Below are 25729 nucleotides of genomic sequence, written 5' to 3'. Positions count from 1 at the left end.
CTTTCAATAAGTCAAAAATCAGTATTTTTCTAAGATCTTGACTTCAAAATGTGTGGGCACCTGATGTCGATCCAATGAGGAAACAATCAAATTAAAATATGTTACAATTTAAATTTTAATGCTCCAATGTGAAAATAGTTTATGATCAAGCATTATCATGATTTTTAGGCATACATACAATTTTTTAAGCAATTTAAAAAAAATCAATACTTTTGTGTCATGAGGGCATCTTATTCCATATTTTCAACATGGAAATTATTATGTTGCACATCAATTAAAGCACTGGAAATGACTGTAACTTTGTCACACTTTATATTTATAGAAAATCATACCCAAAATTCCATTTTGAACAATTTGAAATTTACCAAAAATAGAGTACACTTATTTCTACAACAAATATCATAGTATGATCTTCCCTTCAGAAGTTTTATCTTTTATAAGGGTGTGTAGTGTAACAATCAGATCTAAATTGATACACATCAATACTTTGAGTGGGATGTTGACAATGCTTAGAACCATGAATGGAACATGACATATCATGGAGAGATCATTCTTACGGGAAAATGTCACTTATACCAGACAAATCATTTGATTTATGGTATTCCATCCATCTTTTTGAACTCATGAAATTATTGGAACTATTTTCAGCAGTGCACCTTGTTGGAGAAAGCCATTGATTTGATTGTATTATAATGGTGATTATATAGTCGATCAAAGTCTTTTTTCTACAAATGGCATATCCTGTGGGTCTCTTACCCAGAAATCTATAATTCTTCCGACAGATTCGTAGTTGTTGTGTTCAGCGAGCTGCAGTTTAATTACGGAACCCAGAGAGCCTACATGCTGCGATCACATGGCTACAACTGATAGGGGTATAGATTTGCATGCCGCTAAATTCTAACAAAATCAATGTCGACTGAATGGTTTTAAAATACCGCAATTGATTCTGTGGCTTTCTCACATTGTCTTGAATTTTGCAGATAAAAAATAACAGTTACATCAATAAGCAGCCACACATCAAATACATGCAGAGAACTTAAATGTTGTAATATCGGCAATTAACTCAATATATTGATCAGTTACCATAACAACCCTTATTCAGTCTCTCTCTTTGTAAATCTTGGTCTCCTTCTGGGAGTGGAGCTATCTTGGTTTTCGATGGATCTGGATGTGTTACTGATTAACAAATTAACACACAGTAGCATTATTGTAAACCCAGTCAATACCGCTGTCAACAAAGAACTTACTGGTCACATCACATTATTTTAACTCGGACAATATGGCTGTTCACAAAGAACTACTCCTCAGATCTCATTATAAACATAGTCCATATGACTGTCAACACAAAACTACTGATCTCATTACAACAACAAATTCTCTGAATTTTCATGTAAAATGTTTTGATATTGTCCCCTTTATATATTATATATACTCAGAAGGAAAGCTTAATCAGTGATATTTTTAGACCTGGGATGTGATTGAATTCCTCAGAAATCAGAGGAAAACTGGTCAAAAAAGGAGGCAAACACCTCACCCTACCTGAAAATATATCATTTTCTGTCACTTTTGATCAAACCCAGAGTGTTTCATTTTTTCAAAAATTCAACCAATCAGAGGAGTTCCTCTGAAAAAAGGAAATATCACAACAATGTTGGACCCATTTTAGGTCCAAATATTGACCCTTTCCCCTCCCAAAAATTACCAATTCTTTCCCAATTTAACTTGCACTTTTCCCAATAATAAAAACTGGCAAAAACATATTTGTTAAACAAGATATGATTATAATCTACCGATTATAAAGTCTCCCAAATGAAGTATTGGCTGTATAAAAGTGGTTTTTTCTGCGTACTACTATTTTTCTCCCTTGACAAAACCCATTCCAATTTCTATTTCATTTAAAAAATCTTGATGACGAAGGCTTTGATTTGAAATTTTTCAAAAAGTCCCCATTTTTCCTTCAGTAAAACTGGTGTCACTTGACCTTGATCCTAGTTTGTCGATCCCAACATCCTCTTATCATTTTTGATGACCCCATGTCTCTATCAGACCTGGTTCTAAAGTTATACAAGTTTTTATAATCAACGTCAAAGGTCAATGGGGATACTTGTTTGTAGGTCACTATACACCCTTTTATCATTTCTGAAGATTCCATGTCTCTATCAGTCCCAGTTCTACAGTTATACCATACTTATGTTTAAGGTCAGACGTCAAGGTCACTTGACCTTGATACCAATTTGTATATCCCATCATCCTTTTAGCATTTCTGAAGATTCCATCTCTTTATCAGACCTAGTTCTTAAAGTAATACCAAATTTATGATCTAAGGTAAGAGGCCAAGGTCACTGGAGTCATTGACCTTCAAACCAATTTGTAGATCTCATCATTCTTTCATCATTTCTGAAGATCCCATATCTCTACCAGATCTTTACAAAACAAATTAGGACAAAGTCGCAAGTCTTAAATTGTATTACACATTCATTACTTTAAATGAATGAAGTAAAACTTTTCTGAGGCTTAATTTTTAACATTTTTAAAAAATATTTTGCATTTAGAGTGAATGATCTTACAATAAACTGGAAAATTCCATTATGTAAAGTTGGTCGTAAGTCCTTTTGTAAAATGCATCCCCCTGGTTCTTAGTAATACCAATTTTATGTTCTAAGGTCATAGGTCAAGGTAACTGGAGTCACTTGACCTTGACACTAGTTTGTAGATTTAATTACTTTGTTATCATTTCTGAAGGTCACATGTCTCTATCAATTCCAATTCTAAGATCATACGAGTTTGTATGTTCAAGATCAGAGGTCAAGGTCACTTGACCTCGATACCAATTTGTAGATCTCATCACCTTTTCATCATTTCTGAAGACCCCATGTCTTTATCTGACCTTGATATTAGTTTGTAGGTCCTGTCATCCTCTTGCCATTTCTGAAGATTTCATGTCACTATTAGTCCTGGTTTCAAAGTTATACCAATTTTCATGTACATGGTCAAGGTCACTGGAGTCACTTGACCTTGATACTAATTTGTACGCCCTGTCATTCTCTATTCATTTCTGAAGATCCCATGACTCTATCTATCATATTTGTCAAGTTATATCTGTTGAATTTTGGAATTAATTTTTTCCCCATAGAGTTCTGTTAAACCCCACCCCTATTTGATCCCCCTAAACCCTTCAATCTGAAAACAAAAACATTACTGCACATCTAGATACATTGGCCTATGATGTCCTTGAGTATCTATTACTTTCATCCACTGGGTACGGAGAACGGTGTCTGACAGTTTTAGGCGTGAGAAAGAAGCGGAAGAAGAATAATAAGAACCGAGCAAAAACAATAAGTCTCCAAACTCCGCTTGGGAGACTTAAAAATAAGTTTGATATGAATAGTTTATGTATGACATGACAAAGATGCATCAATATGATTTAGATAGAATTTAATAGTTGAAAAACCTTCCCTCAATATGTATGCCTAACATGGCCTCTACCAATGAACTAAAGATACTGAATTGAAGGGGGAAAAAACAACGGATCACAAAAAAAAGTTTTTAAAGATCTTCATAAACCCATATTCAATGTCAAGATGGTGATATCCTTAAGTGAATAATCTCGATGTAGTGTTGACATATTCTTTACATAGCAAATTACAACAATATCACATGGTATAGAATACTAATCTTTGTCCCACTGATTAAATATTGCATCTTGTAAATAAAAATAGATTCAAATTACCAACATTTTACACCCCCTCCCTGTTTTTTTATTCGGTAGCTATCAGTAATGATGAATCAAAATCCCCTTCAAAAGCATAATTAATCAAGCTGATCAAAATAATTTGATGTTAAGCTTAGTTACATCTTTTCCTATACATATTAAGTACAATTTCTCTGTCATTGTAAGTAAAGTGGCATGGGTTTTTTTTTTAATATGTACATGCATCACATGCTAAACTAACCCAAGACAAATGGGGGGGGTGGGGGGTGTCATCTACAGTTTTGCCACCCAGATCAACAAGATGTGACTATGCGAGATCGAAAAGGACTGTTAATAGGATTATGGGAGGTTTTTCTTCGCTATAAATTCAGTGGACGCATATGTAAACTAAAATTTTCCTCGTCCTAATCTTTAGAGCTCACTGTTCTCCATGTAAATTAAAAAATCTGAACATACTGGTGTTTTACTGAATGAAAGCAATGGTAACATCAAAACAATCTTTTATATAGAGGTGGCAGCTAAAATAAGTATTACTGTATTTGTACGTTTAAAGGTTTGATTATGATAATATTGTGTTATTTAATTCATCTAGTTTTGATTGACTTTATTGTTGCAATCAAAACCACTGCTGTGTTCTAGTATAAAACTAATAACACAATAACACATCAAAGCCTCACAGACCAATATCATTCATGGAGTCAATATTTACTGTCAGTAATAAATAAGGATTAATTTTCAATAGGTCTGTGTTCATGTTGACATGAATGAGCTTAGTGTGTGATCTCATTTGTACTAAGCTACTAACAAACTTGTCAGGGCACCAACAATAAACATGCTAGTTAACCCGGCATTCCGAGCTCCTGGTCATTTAAAAGAAACAGACCTGCAAGATTCCAATGAGATTGATCAAACGCGTCCCCTAATACTGGGCAATACACATCCAATTACAATGAGATTTAAAGAACAGGAGACCTTAAGCATTGAATATCCCAGACCAAACTCTGCCTTCTGGAACAGAATTCATTGAGAAGAGACAGTCTCCCAATCGAGACACTCAATAAACACTGTTTTGTAAATTAAAGTACACAAGTATATATTAATTGATTTATCCTATGCCCATTCTGTTCATACATGAAAATCCATTGTGGACAACAAATGAGAATCTATTCACTTTATCATTAATAATTACGTAATGCACTTAATATATGAAATATTATACCATTAACCTAATTCCCTCATTATCAATTTATCTTTATATGGCATCTAAAACTGAATTATCACTATCAACAACTGAGACTTAAATCAGCGTGACAATTTCATGCTAAACTGACTAACTGACAACATGATCGCTGTTGATGAAACACATTTTCAATATTCCATTAAATATGCTGGAGATTCAGCATGACTGCACTTGCAGCAGAATCTAGAAACAAGAGCAAAACGAGGCCAAAATACACCTCCACAATCTGAAATAAGCATTGGAAATTGACATTAAGACAATTGCCATCATTATTTCAAATTGAGACCAAGTTTAACCCTACCTGAACAAGCCCCTCCTGCCTCATGGGTCAGCCCTTGTACTCTGTCAGAACACCACAACCAGACAGATCAATACTCCATTCTAGTCAAGCATTTAATGACATTCAGTAGTTAGCTTCTTTCTGTAGCAGGGAAACTCCCTCTTACTAACTAGAAATCCAACCATCAGTCATACCACAACACCAGGACGGACATTTTGGAAAAATTTCCCTGACTGAATTTTAAATTTTCTGACAGTCAATCTCTTATCATCCATTCTCCGCAAATTCAGACAAAATTTTATATATAAATTTATGCTTCTGTCTATACCATTTACTTATAGAGATGTATGCAAATTAGACATTACATATATTGCCAGATTTGTGTTTCATTTTCTTAATCTTGAAGACGAAAAAAAAAATCAATTAAACAAATTATGAATTATGTCAGACATTCATGTCAGATTTAGTCACCTTGTTCAAGTTGGAATCATGATCAATATTAACAGCAATTTAAATAAGACAAACAAGCAAATATTTATCATGTTTTTATACTAAATATGGTCAATATTATAATTTCGAAGTTTTCATTCCTTCAACTATCTAAGCATAAATTTCAATCATTGAACAGATGTCTAGTAATGGTATCATTTAAATATAGAGCTCTGCAATAATTTCAGGGGTGGGGGAAATAGCACATTTTTGAGTTACTGCCGGAATACCATTTTTACCCGAATTTTACATGCGCCCTCAGATTTGGTTAGCCCTAAGTTCCAAAATGATGGAGAGAACTTTTTTAATCAATTTTTTTTATGGAAAGTGACAGATCTTAAGTTCTTTTCTTTTTTTTCGGATTAAGGGGTATCTTGTTTCTTTTGTAGAAAAATTAATTTAGTTAGTTCAGAGTTGTGCGAGATTGCAATGTAAATGAAGTTAGAGAGGTAATACCTCTTGAACATTGTCATGAATAAAATTATATTAAAGAAAGTGTTTAATTTGTCTATAGAATTTCGGTCTGGTAAAATGTGATTCAGTCCAGTAATACTGAACCAATTGGCCAGTAAGTACCAGAGGAACTAAACTTTTGATGCCAGTGGCGGATTTAGAGGGTGGGGTGTGTGTGTCCAACAGTCCTCCCACCCTTCGTCACAAATTCAAAAATAATGCAAGTAAAAATTCAGATTTCTCACCCAAATTGGCTGAGTATTTTGGCTAATACTTTTTGATGCCAGTGGCGGATTTAGAGGGTGGGGTGTGGGTGTCCAACAGTCCTCCCACCCTTCGTCACAAATTCAAAAATAATGCAAGTAAAAATTCAGATTTCTCACCCAAATTGGCTGAGTATTTTGGCTAATACTTTACTTTCACCCCCCCCCCCCACCCCCGGTCAAAAATCCTAAATCCGTCACCGATTTAACAACGAAGAAAACAGGATTAATTATAGTCATTTCATCACATGGAACAAGTGTCTCACTTCTCAGCCAGACATGCAAACTTGCGATATTTTATAACTTACACAGGATTCTGTGTACAGTCTTACAAGAACGAAAATGGGTTCAAATTATTCACTTCAAACCATATTAAAAATGTACAAATGTCATAAATGCTCAAAACAGTTGCCATTAAATCAGACTGCATTCCAGTAATGCGGCAGATGTCAAATCCTTACAATGTATGGGTGCTGGTGCACCAGTCAGGACAAATTGTGTCTGGAGGTTGTACCTGTGTTGCGCAAGTTTTTGTGTTGTTTCAAATTTGGTGCCAATTTTGTCATATATTAGAAATAGATTATATTACTGCTAAGCAAAAATATATGGTAAAAGTATCACACCATGTCAGATATCATTCCCATTGTGGTATCATGTCATTCAATCATCAATATATATTTGATTTATCATGTTTTTGTCTTTTGTATATCGTAATTTCTCATTTCCCCAACAGCTGTTTAGTTCCTTTCGTTTTTGTAGTAACTGTTGTTGATCATTTTGCAAATTATCTTGATATTTCAAAGCTAGCATTTTTGTACTCTGATTGGTGGCTGTGTTTTATTATCATCATGAACATTTGAACATCACCACTGTCATTTTTATGTTATGAATTGATCATGGATTGGTAATAATATCCAAGCATCTGATATTAAAGTATTCCAAGAGGGTAAATATAATTAATCTAAGAAATATTCAAAACAAATTAGAAGACAGATAATATACTTTATTTGAAATTACAGTAGCACTAGTTTGCATTTGAAAATTAAAACACATCCAGTACATTACGGTTCAATAGAACTATCATTAAATTACAGTAAAACATCTCTATCTCGAAGTCCGAGGGACCTCGAAAAAACTTCCGAGATATCCGGGGGTTCAAGATATCCAAAATCGATCTTGAATATTTTTTTTTTGAAGGAGGATATTTGATGCATAGTATGGGATTGACATTATAAACAAAAACCCTGTTGCCGTTTCTTATAGTTTAATACAAGTTGATAAATTAATATTGTGGAATTTCAAAGACAAACATTTCGTTTTTTTAATATATATAAACATCCAATTGAATTCACAATGTGTTTCAAAATTAGGATGATCGTGCCTGTATGCTTACTTTAAGTTTACTGATGTCCAGGCTCGACTGGGATGTATTTATTGCGTTGTAATGAAAGAACCTATCATGTAAGGAACAAAATTGGCAGTGTACTTTAGCTGTAATGTTGGAAGGATTCACTAATCACCCAAGCTGTTGAGCCATTTATTGCGACCTGGGTCTACTCGGAAAAGGCGAGCGTGGATTAGCGGTCATTAATTATAATTGATGTAGCCGCGGATGTGAATGTGTGACTTAACGACGCCAGGTATGGTAAGCAGAGCGGAAAATTGACAGCACTTCGAGATAAACCAGGTGAATTTAGGGTATGGGGTCTTGAAAATACTTTGACATAAGCGGAGTATTCGAGATTACCGTGTTCGAAATATCAGAAGTTTTTTTTAATCATTTATATAGGGAAAACGGTCGGGACCGGTGGTCGACTTCGACTCAAGCGGGGTATTCGAGATAAACCATATTCGAGATACAGATATTTTACTGTATAATACACTTTATAAAAAAGGCTCCCACAATTTCATGAATATTCTGTAATCGTTTGTAGCGATCTCGAATCTATTGTTGCGATAATGGAACGTGCTAATATTTAATGGCACTCCAGTATGCTGTTTCAAGCTCCCGTCACTGGATGTTCATATGACTCTCTGGACAAACAACATCAGGGTTCTAGGTTTTCGACTTCAAGTCCAGGAGCTCTGTCATTTCTTCCATTCTTATATCTGTCTGTACCTCCATTTTAGCTGTTTTCTTGATGTTTCATGGTGACAAGAAACCAATACAACTGCGATGAGTGGAATCATTATCATCACTAAAACAAAGTTTCCGATATCTGGAAAAAGAATAATGAAAATAAATTTTGTGGCTGCACTGAATAATTTTAAACATAATACCAGTGTTTTGATGTGCAACCATGGGGGCGGCACCTCGGCACCGCATTTGTTTCTACTTCACTTGAAAAAAAGGGGGGGGTTCTGATTTCGAATTTTTTTTATACCAAACAAAACATTACTGAAGCATATAGATTAAATAAATCTTTAAATGAAAGCAGTTATATCACACTCCATTAGGTTGCTACCCAAATATAGTATCTAATGAGTCTTTTTCCTCGCATATAAAATTGAGACACCCCCCCCCCCCCTCCCAGCACCACCAACACTCAACGTATTCAGAGTTTTTCGTAGTGTTCCACTATGTCCAATGTAATATATACATGTATGAGAATAAATAGTGAACAGTCATTGTATTAATTTGTAAAATATAAATTACAAACCAGTTCATGCTACTGTGAGATGGATGGCTTCGACGTCCTGCTTGTCAAAAGAACTCGTACTTTTCAACTTCAAAGGCTGTTTATAGTTGTTGTAGGCAAACAGTCAGGTAGCGGTTTTCTTTAACTAGCATAAGTCTATGATGTTTCGAAGGGTCGTAATCTTTTTGTTTCATCAACTTTAATCACGCTTTTCGGATATTTTGTATGTGCCAGAAAGGGATAAAATGTAACATTTTTCGTTTAACCATACTTTCCCATCTTCCATGAGTCCTCACCCTGAGCAGTAGTATCTTGCTTTTGATCCCTTCGTTTCTTCCCAACAGATGCTATTTTACCAGAAGTATCGAAGGCTAACCAAATCTTGAAATCATGTGATCACGTTATATAAAATCTAGAATAAACACGCATTCCGGCAGTAACTTGAAAATGTTCTATTGTCAGAATCTTAAGAAATGCGGTTGGGGGGGGGGGGTGGGGGGGGCTACTTTATTGCAGCTATATCAAGGTTTCTTTAATACACCAACTGGGATCAGTGCTATATTAAAACAAGAGGCCCATGGGCCACATTGCTCACCTGAGTCACCTTGGCCCATATTTAAAGATTTTCCATACACATTCGCATGTAAAGCTTTCATCCCCATTGTGGCCCTAACCTACCCCATGGCGGGGGGGGGGGGGGGGGGGGGGGGGGGGGGGCATGGTTTTTACAAACTTGAATCTGTACTATGTCAGAAAGTTTTCATGTAAATGTAAACTTTTCTGACCCAGTGGTTCTTGAGAAGAAGATTTATTAAAGATTTTCACCATGTATTTGTATGTAAAACTATGATCCCCTATTGTGGCCCCACCCTACCCCCCGGGACCATGATATTATAAAACTTGAATCTGCACTATGTCTGGAGGCTTTTATGTAAATGTAAACTTCTTTGGCCCAATGGTTCTTATGAAGATTTTCCCTATATATTTCTATGTAAAACTTTAACCCCCTATTGTGGCCCCATCCTACCCCCAAGGGACATGATTTTTACAAACTTGAATCTGCACTATGTCAGGAAGCTTTCATGTAAATATAAACTTTTCTGGTCCCATGGTTCTTGAGAAGATTTTAAAAGATTTTTGCTATATATTTCTATATAAAACTTTGATCCCCATCCTATCCCCGGGGGCCATGATTTTAACAAACTAGAATCTGCAAAATGTCAGGAAGCTTTCATGTAAATTTGTGTTTTCCTGGCTCAGTGGTTCTTGAAAAGAAGATTTTTAAAGATTTCCCCTATATATTTGCATGTAAATCTTTTATCCCCTATTGCAGCCCCATCATATCCCCTTGGGCCATAGTTTTAACAAATTTGAATCTGCACTATGCCAGGAAGCTTTCATATGAATTTCAGCTCTTCTGGCCAAGTGGTTCTTGAGAAGATTTTTAAATGACCCCACTCTATTTTTGCATTTTTGTGATTATCTCCCCTTTGAAGGGGGCACAGCCCTTCATTGGAACAAACTAGAATCCCCTTTACCCAAGGATGTTTTGTGGTGATACTAGTTTGCAGGTCCAATCATCCTCTCACTCTCATCATTCCCCAAGATCCAAGGTCTCGTTCAGACCTGGTTCTGAAGTGATATCAGTTTTTACATTCAAGACAAGTGGTCAAGGTCACTGGAGATATTAGTTTGTAGGTCACAACATCCTTTTCCATTTAAGGTGGCTCACTACACCTTGAAAAGGTTTATCAAATCAGTATGAAATGATTCAATCATGAAGGATATGATGATATGTGATAAGTACATGTCAAAAAATATATTTTCAAAAATTTATTTCAATATATAACACAAGACACTGGAGGATTTGAAATCGGGATCTCCAGGTTAATCATGTTGATAACTGATACCTTATCCGCTGAGCTTCGCATATATACAAGCAAATCAATCGATGCAAGTAATTTCACAAAACATTTGAATTGCCATCTTGTGACGTAGTGTCATAAAATGAAAAACTTTTGATGTAGTGAGAGCTCTACTTTAAATGATTATTAATCCTTATGAAAACATTACTCTCACAAAATTTACACAAGTCTCACGAATGACTGAACAAAACAAACCTGGGTACTGATCATGTGTCCAACCATTGATTTCCTTTAATTGTTACACATATCACAGTTTTTAATAGCCTTATCAACTCCCTCCCACTATTTCCTAGTAAATGATGAAATATCAATCAACTGGTCACTGATCCTTTCCCTTGCTTTAGAGAGAGTCATGGAATATGTGGATTCAGAGGGCCATATTTGGAATAAAATCTACACTTGCCTGGAAAGATGCACACAAGTTAGAGGCAAAAGTAATGAAAAAAGTGTAGCAGTTTAGGAATGATTGTAAATGTTAGGAATGATTATAAATGACGACTGATCAAGTTTTAATAGTACTGGGATTTTTTTTTTTTTACAGGAATTCCAAAATGGATGTTTGGTCTCCAATTAACAGAGAACATTTACCAATCTCCATCATGCTTATTCACCGGAAAAAATTGAAGTTTCAGCATGGCTACTGGGATACCCCCACCCCAACCCACCCCACCCCACTTCAAAACAAGAGGCCCATGGGTCACATCGCTCACCTGAGTCACCTTGGCTCATATTTAAAGATTTTTCCTATATATTCGCATGTAAAACTTTGATTCCTATTGTAGCCCCAACCTACTCTCATGGGCTATGATTTTTTCAAAATTGAATCTGGACTACCGTATATACTCGCCTATAAGTCGGATTTTTGGGAGTCAATTTTTGGTCCAAAACTCTATGTCCGACTTATAGGTGCGTTCTAAGAAGATTGGTATTTTTCTGGGCGGCGTAATGTAGTGTTTTTAAACAACTCCGACGATTATCATGAACTACCACACAAAATGAATGATTATCTAGACATATTGTATTGTTTATGTATTTAAAAATTATGTATAAATCAAGTATTTGCATATTTTTATCTAGTTAAAAATTATTTACATACCGCTATAATTAATACTTTCAATATTCAACTAATCTATCGTTTATCGGTAAAATTGAATTACGAACCCGATTTAATATTGAAATATTCATACCAGTATGCATACCGGCTGAAATATATTTCATAAAAAAATTAATATTGTTAACAGATAATTTAGATCATCATTCTTGACTCTTAAAATTGTTGATACAATTAATTATACCAGAATCCCACTATAACAGTTTTCGCGAGGCGCGTGCCACTAAGTAAACACGGTGTCGGGTACTGGTAATTAGGAGCTTAGGTAAACAAGGGATCATTGCCCATAATAGATCAAGGGTTGCGTTTAAACCCCAAACAGGTATGGCTTGGATATTGAGCACCTCATAATTATTAATTTCTCAAAATATTTTTTGAAACATAGGTAAAAACACTACAGCATTGACTTGAAATTGTCGACTGACTCTGACAAAAATTTGTACCGACTTATAAGCGGGTCAATGACAAATTCCTACAAAATAACCTTAAAAAATACAACCGACTTATAGGCGGACCGACTTATAGGCGAGTATATACGGTATGTCCGGAAGCTTTCATAATGTAAACTTTCCTGCCCCAGTGATTTTTCAGAAGATGTTTAATGATTTTCCCTATATATTTGTATGTAAAACTTTGATCCCCTATTGTGGCCACATCCTATCCTCAGGAGCCATGATTTTAACAAACTTGAATCTGCATTATGTTAGGAAGCTTTCATGTAAATTTCCACTTTCTTGGCCAAGTAGTTTTTGAGAAGAAGATTTTTAAAGATTTTCCCTATATATTTGTATGTAAAACTTTGATACCCCCTTGTGGCCCCATCCTGACCTGGGGGGCCATGATTTTTACAAACTTGAATCGACACTGTGTTAGGAAGCTTTCATGTAAATTTCCACTTTCCTGACCCAGTATTTTTCAGAAGAAGATTTTTAAAGATTTTCCCTATATATTTGTATGTAAAACTTTGATCCCCTATTTAGGCCCCATCCAACCCCCAGCGAGCATGATTTTAACAAAATTGAATCTGCACTATGTCAGGAAGCTTTCATGTAAATCTCACTTTTTCTGGTTCAGTGGTTCTTGAGAAGAAGATTTTAAAAAAAATTTCCTATATATTTGTATGTAAAACTTTGATACCCTATTGTGGCCCCATCCAACCCCCGGAGGTCATGATTTTAACAAACTTGAATCTGCACTATGTCAGGAAGCTTTCATGTAAATTTCAACTTTTCTGGCCCAGTGGTTCTTAAGAAGAAGATTTTCATATGACCCCACCCTATTTTTGCATTTTTGTAATGATCTCCCCTTTGAAAGGGACATGGCCCTTTATTTGAACAAACTTGTAAGCCCTTCACCCAAGGATGCTTTTGGACAAGTTTAGTTGAAATTAGCCCAGTGGTTCTGAAGAAGAGGTCGAAAATGTAAAAAGTTTACAGACAGACGGACAGACAACAGGCGATCAGAAAAGCTCACTTGAGCTTTCAGCTCAGTTGAGCTAAAAACTCAGGACTATTGAAGACCATTGCCAACTATGACTTAATGGCTCTGTAGAAGACTTCAGAATGTAAAGATTTTATGCCAGACTAACACAGAAACTGTGTTTGTGAAACAAAATGGCACAAACATTGGCAACATGTCTGAAGAGATTATTTTTTTTATATAATTCAATCCTATAAAAGTACATCTTCTCAAGAGTACCCTGCAGAAAATTCCACATCCTTGCATGATACAAGTGTACATTGCATAATATTACAATTATTGTCATTTCTGAGGTCAATGTGATGCTTTAGCTACCGGAGAGGCACAATATATTCACTGATCCCCGAGAACAATGTGAATATTGTACAGTACTGCACTTCACGGGTAGCTAAATTCATGGTATTGACTTAGAAAATGTCAAGAATAGTTTTTGACCAGGTTCCAGACCACATTTTCAATGACCATTGCCTGGCAGAATAATCTAAAAATTTGTTTTTTATTTCAATCATCTAGTACAAAGACCAAAATTCTGTTAGGCCAACCTACATTAAATTCTATTTTTACATTAATCACTTGCTTAAGATCCTGGACAGTAGACCAATAAAAAAAAAATAAATAAATAAAAAAAAAACAAAAAACAAGCAATAAAATTTGAAATCCTTATCTAATTTTTTTAAACAATTATGATTTTGACTTTAATATTAATTAAATATGATAGGTTTAAATTCCTTCAATTTTAGCAACAACAGAGGTACTTTACATCTATTGTTTGCTTGGTGTTTGAATACACGCAGAGTAGATATTTGATCCAAGTGTTTTAAAATTTTGTTCTATCATTTTTTCACTCCCTTTCACTTAGCTCTGGAAAAATTTACCTGTAATGAACTGTACACTTTGGTACACCTATCGAATGGAAAATACTTTTAATTGTTAACAAATCCTTGGAAATATGATCTCACATAGCTAAATTCTGAATCACTCTGCCAGCTCTGAAACTCTTTTTAATCCAGATTAATTTGATACAGTGTTCAAATCGTTCTCAAATGCCCTTAACTAATTTTCTGTGTGCATGACTAAATCTATTTGATTTACACATCTACATATATTTCATAAGGTTTTTATTATTTTTGTGGGTTTTCTGTAACAAGTACTGCATTCTATAATTATTTCTAAAATTGTGATCTGAGAATATCAATTCTGAAGACTAAAACTAATTCAAGCACATGTCTTCATTCTAAAATACATTTTGATTGATCAACCCCACGTTGTCAGTTCACGGAGTGCATAAGAGACTGTTCGGGAAATGGTCTAAAAGACAGCATTCGCAGAGTGCAGAAGGCTCCCCGATAAAATTAATGATGCTTTATAGAAAAGCACCTCAGTCATGATAAAATATTACACCACAACATATAAGAATTTAGCTGTATCGAAGGAAGAGCTGTAATATTTTAGTATTATTCACTACCTCTATGATATTTAGAGTTGTTTATGTTCATGTCTGCTTGTCAAGTGTTAATTCAGTTTATTTACTTATATTGTACACCATCGTCGGAAACCCATGGTTAATAATGGTTCGTTCCTCTCTCCACCCGTCATCCATTCATTCCTACTCGCTCGTTCTCATGAATAATTAATGATGCAATTTGATTGGGCACTCATAGTACACCCTGAGCAAATTTTCTAATCAACAAGACGCTTTCAGCCCAATTTCGGTACACAATTGTTGTGATAGCAAAGTTAAGTTAAAAACAGAAGAGTTCCGTTACTATAACGATTACTTTGATTGGACAATATCATCAAATATTTATTCATGAGAACGAGTGAGTTGGAATGAATGGACCTACAGGTGATGGAGAGAGGTCAAAGGAATGAAGCGTAATCAACCGTGGGTTTCTGACGATGATGGTAAACATGTATCCAGTTTTTTTAACTTCCTAATAATAAAATATTTGATACATTCTGAAGCTTCTGACTACTGTGTAATAGGCAGTTAGAACAAGAGAGCAAATTACATGTAAACAATATCTTTGCATCTGAGCAGGTTGAAGACTGTTCACTGATATTTTGTGAGAAACCATCAGATATAAAATGCATATCTATGAATTTTGAAGGAATGGTTTATCCCCTCAGAACTTTTCAAATACTAAATCTGATGTTCAATAGCTCTCAATTTCTTGAACTTATGCAGTTCATAGCAATTTATTACAAGATTTTTGGAATGTATAAATACCAAGTCACATGACTGATATGATCATGTGACACTAAAGAAGGAGATCCCAGATGGGGTATTTCAAAAGTATTCCAAACTTCATCTAACAAATTAACATGCATATATTAGCAAATAACATAAGATATACATGTATGAAGTGTCATTTTTACTAACTTAACAGAATTTGGGTAACCTAAGTCCTTAACATTACTATTGGTGTTCTTTATTGTGCCAATGCCAACTATGACACATCATCGGAACTCACAGTTCACTTCATTCACGGAGAGAAAACCTGTGGGTTCCATACACAGAACCTTGACTTTAACTTCTTATGCCAGGCACGTGGCGAACCTATGTTAAAACTTATAAGATTTGTTTGACAAGGTGTCAGGAACAAAAATTGAACCCAGGATCTTGGGTTGCGATGTGAGGTCCTTTACAGCTAGACTACTGTGATTGCTTGAGTGTTGGACGATCACTTCAAAAATTAAATCCTTACACTTTTTAAAAGAATTATGACGTTACAGTGCACATCATACCAAAGAAAACCGTTAAGAATGGAAAGTGGAGAATGAATACATCAATATTTTGCCATCAAAAACTTTAAAATTAACTCTTGAAAAACTGCAGTTCTGGTTATTACTTAGTGATTAGGGAAAACAGTTCGGCGGTCACATTTTAATCTGTTCTGCAATGTGGGAAATTAAAAGAACAAGAAAGATGAAGCAGCACTGATTTCTTGCCAGACATTTAGACAAAAAGTTCTTTAAGTTTCAGAACATGGTAGCCTCAGGAGCATGGAGTGGGTGAGTTTGAATGCCTTTATTTTTGACTAACTAATAATAACAAGATTAGTGATGGGTCATTGCATGTCATGATGAAATCCAATAGCACTATGTAATCTCAGCGAGATTTGGTTTGGCGGTGATACTTTGACAGGCGCCTACAACGTCCATCAAAATATCAGTTAAGCCGCATCTCACCAAGATTTTATTGTTACCTTTCTGCCCGGTGACATTTGCTGAATACAAGATTCAAAGACCTGATATAAAACTATTACACATTTACTCTTATATAGCCATTTTATGTACAGTGCATCTGTGTTTTTCTATTCTCATTATCCAAACACAAGAAAATCGATACATGTTGAGCATCTGTCAGATGCTAGATGAGCTTATAACTTCAGAATAATGCAAATACAACATAAAAGATAACAGACATCGTATAATCACGCACCATTTGTCGTAAAACACAATAGCAGATATCAAGGTACCTCTTTCTTTGTGAGATTATCTTTAGATGAGTCCTCGGAATGTTCTGCTCAATCTGCAAGTCTGTCTGCTTTTCATAAAATTTCCCGGATGTTCATTCGTGGCAAAGGGAGGGAGACAACTCGTATCACAAATTATTCGTTCGAAATAAAAAAAAAAAAAAATTTAAAAATCCAACAATCACTGAATAAAGGACCCAACAAAGATCTAATAACGCAAAATAGTCAACTATAAAGATATCTCGCACTGTGTGTCAACAAATTAGTCAACTTTAAAGATATCTCGCACTGTGTGTCAACAAATTAGTCAACTTTAAAGATATCTCGCACTGTGTATCAACAAAATTAGTCAATTTTAAAGATATCTCACACTGTGTATCAACAAATTAGTCAACTTTAAAGATATTTCGCACTGTGTATCAACAAATTAGTCAACTTTAAAGATATTTCGCACTGTGTATCAACAAATTGAAACTGAATAGGAATATGTAGAAACATATCAAATCGTTTTAAAATTTTCACTCTATTTTTACGAATTCATTCAAAATAATGCTTTTCCATACAATTTTACACGAAATCAAATGTAATAAACTTGAATTTTTTTATAGCTTCTAAATAATAACTTGATATTGATAATAAGGTGTTCGACTACTAGAGTTAAAAAATTCTTAGTTTATAGGGGATAAAAATTAATAGAAACTGGTTTACAAGTTTCGTGTATGAATTTATGTAGATTTTTATATAGATGTCTATATATATAAAAAAAATATATATATATATGCTTCCTTTCAAGATTTGTAATGTACATGTACGTTGTAACGAATCGATAAAGGCTTAGATCCCGCAGCATCTGATTTGGACCTTTAACTGTTTTTACCAACACTGGTGCAGACAAGTGATATATGACACTTGCAATTTGAGAAAGTAAATAATTTTAAAAATCTGTTGTCATGTTTGTATTTACAAAAGCCTACAATGAAATTATTTAACGCAAAACGTTCGCGGGTCGCCCGGATAAGGACAGCTCAAGGGGACACTTCTGGACACAGTTAGAGGGGATATCAGATTTATATTGCAATTCCATATTTTTGTGCGAACTTTTTCACATTAAATGACATATGCAACTATATCATTGAAGTAGAAATGATAAATCAAATTAAACACAATTATTCGTTCAACCGAATTTCCGTCTCCCCAAACAGTTTAGTTCACATATCTATTTGTAAAACCCCAGTAAATCTAACTTTAAAAAAAAGCGATCAGTATAGTCATTTTCTGTTGAGTAAAGGTTTGATAAATTAATTTCAATGCACATGTGCTTGGGTTCTGACCACTCCACCCTCTTGCCCCCGTATAAGCTACATGAGTTGATTTGATTATTTAATATATATTGAAAATCAATCTGATTAAAACCAGCTCCTCGATCCGTTCCTCTCTTTTTTTTCTTTTTTTTTTTACTGTGGCTACACTCGTCTCTAGGGAATGCATGTCAAGTCCAAAATAACTCAAAATATACCCTTTTGAAAAATACCCTCACGTATTTTAGATTTTTGGGGTATACAAGACACTGTTGACATGCATTAGAGATATTAACGAAAATAATTAAATTAAATCATACATATGTTATAAGGTTATTCCAGGGGGGGGGGGGGGGGGGTCCCTGAACCCAAGCACCTGTGTTTCAATGTACATGCATCTAAAAAAAAATAATAATCAATATACGCTAGTGCAAAATAGTTGTTTCCACTTGAAGTAACAATTCGGCTTATAGTATGTTCCCCGTCTGTGATTTACTAACTAGTATATATAGAGATTTAACAATCTGACCGAAGTACAGATCTATATTACAAATAGACAGATATTGGATATTCAGTTGCCTGTATTTCAGCAGAATTCAATCAATATCAATTTTTTTTTAATTCACACACCCCCCCCCCCTCCAAATTCATTTTGTTTTAAAAAGGGGGAGGTCTAGGAAAAACCTAGGGGGCGGGGTGGGGGGACATTTACAGCATGTCGGTACTGAATCCTTTGAACAAGTAATGTGTGGCGTTGTACAATCATGTATATTATTCATGGTTGTTCAAAGAAAACGGCATGCAGGTTATCATGTTCATAGGCACCCGAAGCACAAGCACTATGTTTCTGTAAATAACTTACGACCTCTGTATACTAATTATGTACAGAAACAAGTGCCTATGACCTGAAGTGTGGACATATATTAGTATCTCAAAAAGCGGTCATTTCAAAAGCTTACAGAAGGTAGAAACTGACTATTCAGAACGACTTATGAGGATGATCGGTGGGGAAATAACAAGTTTTGGATTAAATTTTGGTTCTGTATAATATAAATTTATTCTAAGGGGTGGGTGAGTGGGTGGTAATGTACAATTTAAGAATCCACACTGAACAGGTTTACAGGTTAAAGAAAGTCAGTGCATTCAACAGAACTTTATTGTCACCTTGGATAGTTTGATTAGAATAATTCTTAATGGTAGTCCCAATGAATTAGTTATTAAAAATGATGGTAGAAGTTTATCCATTTATCACATTACGGTACAATATTTAGTAATCCGGAAATTTGTATTGGTTTTATAATTTGTTTCGCAAAATATGCTTCCGGTAGCCATCAAAGAAAATTCGAGTTACACATGTCATAGAAATGTCAAAGTCTAAGGTAAAATGTCTTATGAATCAAACTATTTAATTAGAAACTTCCAGCAGAGAAGACAAGTGTAATGTTAGTGAATGTATGCATCAGCGTAGTCGTGCCAAGTTTTGATTTTACCACAGGCACCTGAATTTCTGTCAATAATTAAGTCGCTCAATAAAGCTAAAGATCGAAAATTCCTACCCCCTCTATATATAAATTCACAAGGTGTCAAAATGGCGTTGCACACCTTTTGTGTTTATATATAGAAGGGGTAGGATTTTTCGACCTTTGGCTTTATTGAGCAATTCAGGTGCCTGTGATTTTACCAGGGACCTATAATATAGGTCCCTGGATTTTACATATAGATTGCTTAATTAATGTAGCATGTTTAAAACAAAATGTGGTATGCTAAACGCTAGAAACTATTTAATTGTGTTCAGAATTAAGTTGTAAATAAAAAAAAAACTTCTTTAAACGAACTTTTACAAGTATTATGTCTTGCGGCGTGACCGTGTTTGAGGGCGAAGCAAAAAGTATTGACATTAGTATCTATATCCAAAACAGGACAAAAAACAACCCAAAGTTAGCACGAGGACAGAGCTTTATCAAAGCATCTTAATTTTGGACATTTGATCCGCCTATATATTGAAAGCGGGAAATATAACGCAATTGATGTAAACAGTGCATTGTGACGTCATATTCAACGTCGGTATTTGGCCGAGGCTATCCGCACGATGGTCGTGCCCATAAACCAGATTATCCGCACAATGGTCGTGCTAATTGCAACAGTTATTCGCACGACAACAACAATTTAAAACTGGGGGCTTCAAGGCGGCCCCTAGACCCTCTGTCTCATATTAAGTTGCGCCCCCTAACTGCCATTTCTGGATCCGCCCCTGTAAACAAAATAAGGAGGATGGGGTGAACACACCCTCCAACTTTGTGAACAACACCTCTATAAATCTAAACCGAATAACTTTTATTTTATTGAGTTCTTTGGGATATATCTGGGGTTCTATGGGGTAAAAAGACAATTGAACTATGAACCCTCAATCTCACCACCACGAAAAGTGACTGTCATTATGTAATTATTAATATAACAAAACAAAAAAATAGTTACAACTTGATGTTGTTTAAAATTCAATCTTATTTGCATATTATTACATTTTTTATTGCATCTCTCTCTCACACATTTTCCAAGAATTGAATTAGAGTTATCTCTCTTATATGTCGTGCTAACTGACTGTCGCGTGGATATGTCGTGTGAATAGTGAATATAATCGGCACGACCATCGTGCCGATAGACACTCCTTCGGTATTTATCAAATTTACAAACATAGGAGACATGACACAATTGCGTTAATCAAGGAGTGATTATATATATGATTAAAAAAATAAGATTTACATGCTTTTACGGATTTTATGTAACATCTCAGAACAAAGTGAACTAGGGTAGACAGGATTCAAAATGGAGAAATACATGTCCTTGCACTAATATTCAAATCGACGTCGTAGGGACCAAATTTTTCCACAAGTTCCACAGGTATGGTTTAATTTTTCATTAGTTTTCGATATTTTCCTTTTAAACATGTATATATGTGTTACCTATAGGGAGAGCTCCGCTCTCATGGCCCTTTGGGCCGTGAGAGGGCTTTGCCCTCTATTAATTTAACATATGTAAACAAAAACTTGGCACAAACATTGTTTATATAATAAAGAATTGTGAGCTGGTCTGTATCTCCTATGTACCTTGAGGTTGAGTGACTAAACATATCTAAACATTTAAAATGGAAAAATAAAGATTTTAAAATTTTCAGCCCAAATCGTGTCCATGCCCATTTAATATAAAAATGATAGAGGGCGAAGCCCTCTCATAGCCTGAAGGGATGTGAGTGCAGAGCTTTCCCTATAGGTAACATGTATATACATGTTTAAAAGGATAATATAGAAAACTAATGAAAAATTAAACCATACCTATGGAACTTCAAAATTTGGGTCCAATTGGTGTAGATTCAATTGCGAGCACATGGACATGTAATTCTCCATATTGAATCTTGTGTACCCAAGTTCACATCGGTCATTCTGAGATGTTAGATAAAATCCATAAAGGCATGCAAGTCTTATTTCCTCAGCCATATATAATCACTTCTCGATTAACGTGACTGTACCATATCTCCTGTTTGTGAACTTGCTAAACACTGACCCTGAATATGACGTCACAATGCACTGTTTACATCAGTTGTTTCCCGCGTTCAATGAATAGGCGGATCAAATGTCTATTAAAGTTAGGAGGATGCTGTCCTCACATGTTTAGAGCTAACTTCGGGATATTTTTAGCTCACCTGAGCCGAAGGCTCAAGTGAGCTTTTATGATCAAAATTTGTCCATTGTCGGCGTCGTAAACTTTTCACATTTTCATCTTCTTCTCCAGAACCACTGGGCCAATTATAACCAAACTTGGCCAAAAGCATCCTTGGGTAAAGGGCTTTCAAGTTTGTTCAAATAAAAGGTCATGCACCCTTCAAAGGGGAGATAATCACAAAAATAGGGTGGGGTCATTTAAAAATCTTCTTCTCAAGAACAAATGAGCCAGAAGAGCTGCAATTTAAATGAAAGCTTCCTGACATCGTGCAGATTCAAGTTTGTTCAAATCATGGCCCCCGGGGGTAAATTGGGGCCGCAATAGGGGATCAAAGTTTTACATAGAAATATATAGGAAAAATCTTCTTCTCAAGAACCAATGAGTCAGAAGAGCTGAAATTTATATGAAAGCTTCCTGACATAATGCAGATTCAAATTTGTTCAAATCATGGCACCCGGGGGTAGATTGGGGCCACAATAGGGGATCAAAGTTTTACATAGAAATATATAGGAAAAATCTTTTTCTCAAGAGCCAATTAGCCAGAAGAGCTGAGATTTACATGAAAGCTTCCTGACATAGTGCAGATTCAAGTTTGTTCAAATCATGGCACCTGGGGGTAGATTGGGGCCACAATATGGGATCAAATTTTACTTGAGAATAAATAGAGAAAATATTTAAAAATCATCTTCTCAAGAACCAATGAGCCAGAAGAGCTGAGATTTACATGAAAGCTTCCAGATATAGTGAAGATTCAAGTTTGTTCAAATCATGGTCCCCGAGGGTAGATTGGGGCCACAATACGGACTAAGGTTTTACATGCAAATATACATATGGAAAGTCTTCACATATGGGCTAAGGTAACTCAGGTGAGTGATGTGGCCCATGGGCCTCTTGTTTGTTCCTGCTATGGATATAGATGCCAATACTTTTTGCTTCGCCCTCAAAAACGGTCACACCGTAAGACATATTAAATTTCAAAACAATTAAGACTTGGAAATACAAAACCCTTTATTCCAAACTGACTAGTTTTACATTCACCAAGTAAGACAAGTATGGCATAGCCATAGCATGTGTTATAAAATCCAGTGTGTTAATCTAGCACCTTTATTTAAATGCAACAAAACCCTGTAAAGCCCATATAATTCTGATTACAAATATCAGATGATGAATATGATAAAATTATTCATATGAACACCATATTATATATAATATTCTTACAGTTCTTTATAGTTCTCCATTTAGTATTGCTGTGCAGTGTGGGATTCATTAACCCAGGCCTCCTGAATGGGATGATCTACCAAAGGAGCTATCTGGCACACATGACAGAGCCTGTCTGATTGCCATATTTCTCCTAAATGACTTCACACTCAGGCAGCATAAACCCATTTAGAACTTTGAATAGACCAGGTCCTCTGCACGAAACGAACCCAAGGGTCCCCCCCCCCCCCCCCCGTCACACCTATCACTGGACAGTCACACCTATCACTGAACACTGGACAGTCACACCTATCACTGGACAGTCAGATCTATCACTGGACAGTCACACCTATCACTGGACAGTCACACCTATCACTGGACAGTCACACCTATCACTGGACAGTCACACCTATCACTGGACAGTCACACCTATCACTGGACAGTCACACCTATCACTGGACAGGCACACCTATCACTGGACAGTCACACCTATCACTGGACAGTCACACCTATCACTGGACAGTCACACCTATCACTGGACAGTCACACCTATCACTGGACACTGGACAGTCACACCTATCACTGGACAATCAGACTTATCACCGGACAGTCACACCTATCACTGGACAGTCACACCTATCACTGGACAGTCACACCTATCACTGGACAGTCACACCTATCACTGGACAGTCACACCTATCACTTGACAGTCACACCTATCACTGGACACTGGACAGTCACACCTATCACTGGACAATCAGACCTATCACTGGACAGTCACACCTATCACTGGACAATCAGACCTATCACTGGACAGTCACACCTATCACTGGACAGTCACACCTATCACTGGACAGTCAGATCAATCACTGGACACTGGACAGTCACACCTATCACTGGACAATCAGACTTATCACCGGACAGTCACACCTATCACTGGACAATCAGACCTATCACTGGACAGTCAGACCTATCACTGGACAGGCACACCTATCACTGGACAGTCACACCTATCACTGGACAGTCACACCTATCACTGGACAGTCACACCTATCACTGGACAGTCACACCTATCACTGGACAGGCACACCTATCACTGGACAGTCACACCTATCACTGGACAGTCAGATCTATCACTGGACAGGCACACTTATCACTGGACAGGCACACTTATCACTGGACAGTCACACCTATCACTGGACAGTCAGACCTATCACTGGACAGTCAGACCTATCACTGGACAGTCAGACCTATCACTGGACAGGCACACTTATCACTGGACAGTCACACCTATCACTGGACAGTCAGACCTATCACTGGACAGTCAGACCTATCACTGGACAGTCAGATCTATCACTGGACAGTCAGATCTATCACTGGACAGTCAGACCTATTGCTGGACAATCGGACCTAGCACTGCATAATAGCACTGCCTGACTTCTGCTAAACAGTCCAATACTAATTACCATTTTGCCTCCAATATGTGAGAGCAATACGGGACTTTCGAGATATGGATCCACTCTGACTTTTATCGCACGTTGAACGTAATTGTAGGGCATGTCGCTTCCGGATTATAATAACAACTAAGTAAACAAACATGGAATATTTAAATTGCTATCAATTTTCTGCATTTAAATGCTATCTTTGAAAGAAAGGAATCACTACAACCATTTTATAGGAAAATACAATTGATTAAATTATGCGAGTCGGCGCGGGAAATAAATCTAGGGAATATCTTGAGGATATCGGTAAAACTTCACGCTTTGCATCCAATGGTACGCGTCTAAATGCGCCTTTTCGCTTCCATCTAATTTATACCCAGGTACTAAGCACCAATAATGACTTGGATCGTCATTGTGGGACTGCGCATAGCTCTTTACGGACCGTCTGTAAGTGAAACACCATATGTATCGATGTTATCTTTGCCCCAAACTTCTGCCAGAGTTCGTTTGCTCATAAACCAAACTCTTCCACTTAGGCATTATGGGATAGCGATTTCTTAGGGCGCGTATACTGTGTGACGTCACTGTAGAATGACGAAAAAACATAACGTCAAACATAAACTTTCAAAACAAGAATGTAAACATCAAGTTCATTACTTTACACAATAACTTGAACAGTCTCCCTAGTTTTTAATGATCATTTGATCATTTTATGTTTAAAATAAAATCCATACTTTTATATTAATGCTCTTAATGTCAATATCTTCAAACTTTTAACTACGAACTACTTCTTTAGTGTTATTTGCCTGCGTGATAATCGTGGACTCACAATATACAAATCTGTATATTGTACTGCGTCACATAGGAGAGGTCTATTCGTAGGTGACGTAATGAGGCCTCGACGGGGAGTTTGAACTTTGCCCTACAATTGGTTATTATCACGTGACCGTGGTGTATAAAAGTCAAATATAATTGGTCGTTCCGGCATATCCCGAAAGTTCCGTA

At 35.9% G+C, this 25729-nt stretch overlaps 2 protein-coding genes across 8 annotated transcripts in view; one reads left to right on the top strand and one right to left on the bottom strand.

The window, feature by feature from the left end:
• The window catches only part of LOC125668801 (ras-related protein Rab-3), a 28518-nt gene extending 11276 nt beyond the window's left edge, over positions 1-17242 (bottom strand). The window contains exon 1 of one of the 6 annotated variants that reach the window (XM_056163688.1): positions 17037-17242. In XM_056163688.1, coding sequence (XP_056019663.1) covers positions 17037-17039 — 3 coding nt within the window. In that variant the 5' untranslated portion in view covers positions 17040-17242. Of the gene's footprint in view, positions 1-5253; positions 5420-17036 lie in introns of those variants that run through there. The other 5 variants (XM_056163689.1, XM_048903224.2, XM_048903225.2 and 2 more) reach the window with 5 other exon arrangements.
• A 2418-nt stretch (positions 17243-19660) lies between these two features.
• Positions 19661-25729, top strand: part of LOC125668295 (tRNA 2-selenouridine synthase-like) — a 7672-nt gene continuing 1603 nt past the window's right edge. For both annotated transcript variants that reach the window (XM_048902235.2, XM_048902234.2), the window contains exon 1: positions 19661-19747. In XM_048902235.2, coding sequence (XP_048758192.1) covers positions 19733-19747 — 15 coding nt within the window. In that variant the 5' untranslated portion in view covers positions 19661-19732. The remainder of the gene's footprint in view (positions 19748-25729) is intronic.

The sequence above is a fragment of the Ostrea edulis genome, chromosome 4 (genome assembly GCF_947568905.1).
Source record: "Ostrea edulis chromosome 4, xbOstEdul1.1, whole genome shotgun sequence".
Taxonomy (NCBI): domain Eukaryota; kingdom Metazoa; phylum Mollusca; class Bivalvia; order Ostreida; family Ostreidae; genus Ostrea; species Ostrea edulis.
This window is presented reverse-complemented; position numbering and strand designations above follow the sequence as displayed.